At 48.6% G+C, this 7,995-nt stretch overlaps 1 protein-coding gene across 1 annotated transcript; it reads left to right on the forward strand.

Moving 5' to 3' along the window:
- Window positions 1-4,401: 4,401 nt before the first annotated feature.
- On the forward strand, window positions 4,402-5,708 carry LOC119341155 (ethylene-responsive transcription factor CRF1-like). The gene has a single exon (XM_037613028.1). The coding sequence runs from the start codon at window positions 4,506-4,508 to the stop codon at window positions 5,448-5,450; it is 945 nt and encodes a 314-aa protein (XP_037468925.1). The 5' UTR covers window positions 4,402-4,505; the 3' UTR covers window positions 5,451-5,708.
- Window positions 5,709-7,995: the final 2,287 nt, after the last annotated feature.

Consider the following 7,995-nt stretch of genomic DNA (forward strand, 5'->3'; position numbering starts at 1 on the left):
GATAGCCCTCCCCAAGATGGGAGAGTTGTTGGTGATGATGATGACGATGGTTTCCCCCTCTGGGAGGGAAGTTGCCCCGGCAGAATCGCTCCGCCGGAGGGCAAAAGTGCTCCAGCCCAAGTTCCGCCTCGAGGCGGTGGAGCTTCTCCCCGAAAGTCCTCCTCTGATAGTTTTTCTAGGTCAAAATGACTTATATACCAGAAGATGGGCACCGGAGGTGGGCCGAGGAGGGCAGCACCCACCAAGGCGCGCCTGGGCCTCCTGGCGCGCCCAGGTGGGTTGTGCCCACCTGGTGGCCCCCCTCTGGCACTTATTTGCTCCACCAATTCTTAAATATGCCATAAAAAATCCTAGGGAAGTTTCAGCTCATTTGGAGTTGTGCATAACAGGTAGCTTGACGTAGCTTTTTCAGGTCCGATTTCCAGCTGCTGGAATTTCCCCCCTGGTGCATCCTGGCATATTATGAGAGAAAAGGAATTAGAATTACTCCAAAAAGCATTATTATACAATAAAACAACATAAATAACAGTAGGAAACATGATGCAAAATGGACGTATCAGCGGCCGATGGTGGCCATGGTGATGCGGCGTCGGGTGTGCGTGGGGGGAGGAGAGGAGCGGCGCGGGGAAGGGGAACGGGGCGAGTGGGAGCTTGGGTTTGCTCCGGGAATGCCATTGGTGATTTGAGGGCGCCAAGGAGTTGCCGGATAGTGGGCACGTGGCCATCCGCGGCCACGTACACGGTGTGCGCGGCCACCAAGTCGGGGGTGAACAGGGGAAGGGGAAGAGTGGTTATGTGGGCAAGGTGGGTACTGTTGTCGGGGCTGGGTAGTGGCACAGTGCCACTTTTCTCTTTCTTCTTCTTTTTTCCATTTCTTTATTTCTTTTCTACTTCACCTTTTATTTTCAATTCAAATGCACTTAGATAGATGTGCAATTTAGAACATAAATATTAGGCAAGATTTTGAGTTAAACCACAAAGGTTCAAATATTTTTGAATAGTTTGAATATTTGTTTATACTAAATTGGTTCAATAAAAGGCTATTGGACTAGTTTAAAATGTTTAAGGGAACTTATCTATTTTGAAAAATGTTGGTTCTTACATGACAATTAGTTAGTGAATATTTACAACCCAACCTACATTTTTATTTTTACCTTTTGAAATTTTTAATTATTCAACATGCATTTAAACTTGAATTTGAATTGGTTTTGACTAATTGACAATTAAGCTTAATCAAAAGTGGTGACATGGCATCATTAGTCAGAGATCACTCTAGCTTCACTACCGGGGTGTTACAGTAACGGTAACAGATAGTTTGATAACAAGGTAATTCGTAACAAGTAACAAGTACCAATAGTAACAAATGTGCAGCAACTTTGTGCAATCCTTGTTATAGCAAAGGACAAGCCAAAAAGTTCTCTTGTATAAAGCAAAGTGCTCTCGATGACACATGGAAATTGTTGTCTAGTCACGTTCATCATGTTTAGTTGATTCACGTTCGTTACTTTGATCATTTGATATGTGGGTAGACCAGTGCCTGGGTATTGTTCTTACTTGAATAAGCAACCCACTTATGATTACCCCCTCTCGCAAGCATCCACAACTACGAAAGAAGAATTAAGATAAATGTAACCATAACATGAAACATATGGATCCAAATCAGCCCCTCACGGAATAACACATAAACTAGGATTTAAACTTCTATCACTCTAGCAACCCATCATCTACTTATTGCTCCACAATGCCTTCCCTCGGGCCCAGGTATGGTGAAGTGTCATGTAGTTGACGTTCACATGACACCACTAAAGGAAGCAACAACATACATATCATCAAAATATCGAACAAATATCAACATCACATGATTACTTATAAAAGGAATTCTCCCATGTCCTCAAGAACAAAAGTAACTACTCATAAATCATATTCATGTTCAAGATCAGAGGGATATTGAATATGCTTGAGGATTTGAAATTTAATCTTCCACCAAATAAACCAACTAGCATCAACTACTAGATGTAATCAACACTGCTAGCAACCCAGAGGTACCAACCTGAGGTTTTGGGACAAAGCGCCGAGTTCTCTCTGTATGTAGTAGCTAGCGTCGACCAAGCACGGAGAAAGAGAGGTCACTTATCTCTATATGTAGTAGCTATAGCTAACACAATATGAAACCCCTACATTAACCCTCCAAAATCCCTAAACCCCCCTTTAAAAAAACAAAAACCCCAATGCATGCGAGCTGCTGAGGCGTGGCTGCCTTTTGGTCTTGGTTGGTGTTACCAACCGGGACTAAAGGTCCTCCACCCTGGGCGCCCCACAGCGGCCACGTGGACATCCTTTGGTCTCAGTTTGTAAACCAACCGGAACTAAATGTTTTGGACATTAGCCCCGTCTGTTTTGTCCCGGTTCCAGAACCGGGACTAGTACCCTGTTTTCTATTAGTGATTGGTGACATTTCTAGAGAGTCGTTGAAACTGGAGGATTTTGGTGGGAACGTTGCTGGAAAGTTATGCGGTACACCAAGTGAAGTCTATCGTGACTTAGTGTTCGTTTCTAGTTCGATCTGGAGGCTTTATATTATGTTTCAAATAAAAAGTTTGTAATAGTGTAGTTTTAGATAACATCAGGGGGTAGAGCTGCCTGGTGGATGATTTTGTATTATCAAATTTCAAGATCAATGAAAATTGGAAGCTATGCTCCTTGATTCACCAAAAGCAATCTACATACGTTTTCAATGAGCCCAGTCCACATCATGATGAATTTGGAAAACTCATCTCACTCTTACTCTATGGCTCGGACTTAATGGGGGAAGAAAACATCTTCCATAATTTCTTTTTTGTTCAATTCTGGACAAAAACGAAAAGGAAAAAAAGGAATTTATAGGGACAGTGTTACCCCCTATATCCCCTAGTTTATATTGTAAGAATAATAAAACAATTTAGCAGTGAGCTAAAGAACAAACAAACCCATTGTGAGCTCATTCCCAATCTGGCCGCTAGATTTGCTCATCGCCGCGAGATCACCCCCTTCTCCTTCATTGTCCCCTCAGTTTCTGCCGCCGCTCGATCTTCCTGATCAAATAGCTCACAAGGGCGCTGGTCGCAAGTGGTGAAAACCGTGGTGCGATGTCCAGTCATAACTTGCAAATGCGGGTGTGCGAGGTCTAGACTAGAAAAATTCAAAGAAAACACATGTTTTGCAATTTTTATATAGGTGCCCAATTGCCGTCTAAGTCCTCAATCATTGGACATATAAACATAAAACATTCCATACGTAGCCAACAAAAGCAGCCACCACACACCACAACCGCACGTTAATAACCTACTAAATCCCCAGGTGTGCATTGCTAGACTAGAAACAGCAAACCCTTGTCGTCTCATTAGGTCGATGATGATGTCCCTCCAGTTCCAGTTCAAAAAAAAATGCTCGTCTCGTTTAGAGCCAGCCCAGTCCAGTTTTGTTGTCTTTCACCTCCAGTTGCTACTCCAATACAGCAGTCCCATCATCGATCGTCGCGTCCCTCTCGTGTGTGTCGCGGTCACACACGTACAAACACAGCGTAACGACAGTTTGCACCTTTCCACGCCCCTCACTTTGTCCCTTCCGCCGTCTCCACCCGCCGCCGGCCCGGTTCTGTCCGGTATCTCTCGCCCCCCTGCGCCTCGGCATCTTTCCGTCGTCGTCGTCGAGCCATGCTTGGTTTGGTCTCTTGCGTTGTCCAGGTCTGCTTAGCTTAGATTGATGATGCCTTGGACCAGATCGAGCTGTTACGTTTGACCCCAGAATTTTACTACTAGCCCTCCACTCAGTTAGATACTTAGATCACGTACGTACGTATCGTGTCCACCGTATCTTCTTTCTTTTTTGCATGGGTGTCCACCGTATCCTGGAGACACTGCCCAATAAATTTATCCTAAGTAATTTTTTTGCGGCATCGAATCCTACGTACAAATTGACCGATCGCGGATGATACGTACATGCATGGGCATTGGGCAGTAGATACGCGGAGAAAGGTTGCGGCTACACATACGGTGGATCGGTTGGTCGGGTAGAGATTTTCAAGGATCTCTCGTTTCCCAAAATAAAGCAGAACTTGACCGCCCCGTCCATCTAAATCGATCCGATTATCATTACTTACTTAATCTTAATCAAAGTCATCCGGCAGAGAAGGCAACGATGCGATCGTGTACGTAAATGGGGGAAGCGTCGGGTCCCGTGTGTCATTGACACGTACATGAGTCCACATTGCTTGATTTTTGGTAGCGTAACGGGAGCGCGATTCCCTCCATCCAACCCTCCAAAAATAAAGAATATCTCCCTCGCAGATCAATCTGATAAACCGTTGCCTATTACGCAGGAGATCCTATAAACGGGTAGAGTACGTCTTCTCCCCTTCCCAGCCTCGCGTTGGCCGATTCACCTCCTCTCTCCCTTTCCACCTCCCCTCCTCTTCGTCTTCCAGGACCTTTTCTCACTCTCTCGATCAGTCCACGAGGAGGGTGGCAATGGTGGAAGCCATCGTCGCCGCTGGGAAGACACTGGACCAGCACCGGAGGATGGTCGTCAAGGAGGAGGAGGGAGAGGAGGCCGCGGCCGTGGCGATTCCGAGAGTCCTTCGCGTCACGTTCGAGGATCGGGACGCCACCGACTCCTCCAGCGACGACTCGCCGCGGCAGGGACGCCGCTATGTCGAGAAAATCTGCATCGAGCAGCCGGTGAGGATGACGGCGTCGCCGCAGCCGCAGGCTTCTCCTTTCCGGAGAGGCGCTGTCCTCGGCGCCAAGAGGAGGGCCGACTTGGTGGAGGAGCCCAAGTTTCGTGGGGTTCGGCGGCGGCCGTGGGGGAAGTACGCGGCGGAGATTCGCGACCCCAACAAGGGGGTGAGGGTGTGGCTGGGCACCTTCGACACCGCGGAGGAGGCTGCCATGGTCTATGATAGCGCCGCCCTCCGGCTTCGTGGGCCATCTGCAACCACGAACTTTCCTACTTCGTCGTCCCCTTCCGCCCATCCTGATCCTGCTGCCGAAGCTGATGGTGATGTCGGTCACCTCCTTGCGGCGGCCATATACGAAGAGTCAAGCGACGAGTCGCAGTTTGTTGGCTCACCGGTCTCTGTCCTCAGGCCGCTTGAGGTGATGGCGCCTAACGAGTCTATCGTTCCCGCCGATTTGAAGATTTCGGTGGACACGTGCCGTAGAGGCGGCGACTACTCTCCGTTTTGCAACGCCGATCTTATTGTGCCGCCGGAGGACGAAGACTGCATGTTTCCTGGACTCTCATTTGCTGCATCGACGATTTTCGACGATGGTATGATGTCATCACACCTTGAGTACTATGCAACTAATGTGGAGCCGGTGAGTTTATTGGAGATGGGCGAGCTTCCGGTGTGGCGAGAGGTGGATGTCTTCTTTGACGATGTTTTGTCTGCCTCACCTCTCGATGAACTATGAATATCAGGAGTTAAATCACCTCTATGTGTAGATAATATCCAATTCTTTATTTCACGTTACAACTATTTGTAATGGCATTATTTAGTATATGTATAAGTTATTTTGGTGTTGCGGTAGATGTCATTTCGTGAAGTCCGATTGGGCAAATCTGTCGACATTTCGATGTGAGCTTGCGGCAGATCAATTTGGTGAAAGTCAAAAGAATTCTATACTTCCATGATTTTGGTAATTAATGAACTTTTCATCTTTGCATTGTCTTACATCATTATACTTGGGTATGTCTCTAAGTAATAGAGAACTCTATTGTGAATAATTTGTAATCACAATTCTAATGGTACTACTTGCATACGAGTAAACTAGATTTGTAAAGACCACAAATTATATATTTTTCCCGCATTTTGTTTTGTCATGGTTTGCTCGGTCCACACAACATTTGTATTATGGGAAATATTTAGTACGAATGGAAATGGGCGTCAACGGTGTATTGTGTCTGCTTAGAATATTTGTGTTGATTGATGGATAAAAAGTGAATGCGGCGTTGGACCCAATCATATTTCGATATGCTCCCCTTAAAACACATTTACCCCTTTGTTATATGATTTTAGTTAAAGCGGTCTCATGCTGCCGATTCATTAAGATGATATTTAACAAACATTGGCACCAAATTACATGGATCAGCATGATTTGCACCAAATTGTCGGATTATCACACAATTAATTATGATTAGCATTGGAGATGGAGAGACAAATCCCCTCGTGTTCGCTTGCACTTGCACATCGTACACCGGTAGGCATATTGCGCGTCACATGTCCATAAGACACCTATACGTAAATTCTTCGATCATGAATGAATAAATACACGGATGACATGGTTGGTGGTCATCGGTGATGTGAAACAAAAGGGATAAATGAATCCCTGATTCTCATTTTAGAGAAAAGGCATCGGCCGAGCCTGAGAGAGGGCTCGAACCTAGTCCGGCTTTGAATTAGTAAAGCCATCAACCAGTCAGGATTACAAAGAACGACATTACAAAAAAAAACAAAGCGGAGCAGAGATACATAGCACTAAGAGGAACGGCTCACAGGCAACAACAAACAGTGTTGCCAACGACCACCGCAATGCCAAACAAGCAACCAAACTAAGGCTACATGAGGATGGCAACTCCGGACTTGTATTGTGCCGCTGACTGTAACCGCACGGACAGACAAGAGCAACACCAGATTTGTCTCTACCGCCGCAAAGGGCCACAACCCTTTCACCCGGGCTGGACGGGTGCCGCACTGGCGGCCGGCAGAGCGGTTCCACATGAACCCAGACCAGGGTGCCGAGCCACCATAGGGAAACAGCAGAGGCAGACCCACACGCATCGAAGGACGACCATAGAGCACCGTTGCCGCAAGACAGGACGTTGGCCGCGAGTCGTCGAACGAAGGCGAAGATCCACTGAGAAGGCCAAAAAGGGGCACAGCCAAGCGGTGGTCAGGGATTGGAACTCCGCATCCGAGACCACGGCGGTAGCCACTGAGAAGAGCAGGCCGCCTTGCACCATCACCGCGCCACCAGCAGCTCCACCCCACGTGAGCAATCCCCGGAAGACGCCTTCAAGAAGGAGCACGACACCGGATGCCATCGTCGTCCAAGCAAGGGGAAGGCAGGTCTTCACCTGTGCTCGAGGGAGGGTGGGAGGGGAGTACCACACCAAAGCCTCCAGGAAGGACCACGGCGCCGAAAGACGTCGCCTTTGGTGAGGCCGCCGCGCCGGCCAGGGGTTTCCCCCGGAAACACGCCCAACCACCAGATCCGTCCGTCCAGACCCCCATGACGGCGACCGAAGCCACCAGGGGCTGTAGCAAGAGCAGATCGGAGCAGATCGAGGACGGGGACGGAGCTTCTCCAGGACGCGCAAGGCGACCCACGCGGGGGCGCGCAACGCTAGCGTCCGCTACCCCGCCGCCACCCGCACGGCCAGGGAGGCAGCCCGACAGCACCCGTTGGCGCAGCCCGCCGCACCGGCCATGCCGGGCACCACCCATCGGAGCCGCCGCTCCGGACGTCGGGGCCCTCCGCGAAGGCGGAGCCGCCAGATCCCCGCCGCCACCTTCATAGGTGTCACGCGGCCGCGCCGGCAAGCGCCTCAGGCGGTGGTGGAGGGAGAGGAGAGGGGGAAGGTGTGGAGGGGATCTAGGGTTCGCCCCCGAGTCGCCTCAAGGGAGGCGACGCGAGGAGAGGGAGGGGGAGGTGATTCTCATTGATGATTATGTACAATACTAGCAAAAGAGCCCGTGTGTTGCAACGGGAGAAAAAAATAACACACACTCTAAACCCAATAACCATAATACGTTCATGCCCTTTATTTTAGCGAGGCATCATTTTTGTGTTGCCGCTTATCCTCCTTCTCATCTTCAGTGGCCTTGGTGTTCACACAAACCAAAGTGTGTTTGAATGTTGTTTTTCCCCTGCCAGTTTGTTCAGAGGTGCTCATGTGTGGTTATCGATGTTTTCTTTCGTCTCTTTATGATTTTAGTGGTTGTTTATTTGCAATCCA

This window comes from Triticum dicoccoides, chromosome 7B (assembly GCF_002162155.2).
Source record: "Triticum dicoccoides isolate Atlit2015 ecotype Zavitan chromosome 7B, WEW_v2.0, whole genome shotgun sequence".
In the NCBI taxonomy this organism is placed as follows: domain Eukaryota; kingdom Viridiplantae; phylum Streptophyta; class Magnoliopsida; order Poales; family Poaceae; genus Triticum; species Triticum dicoccoides.

Coding starts and splice junctions, on each gene's coding strand:
- LOC119341155 (XM_037613028.1), top strand. CDS start 4,506: ATGGTGGAAGCCATCGTCGCCGCTGGGAAGACACTGGACCAGCACCGG.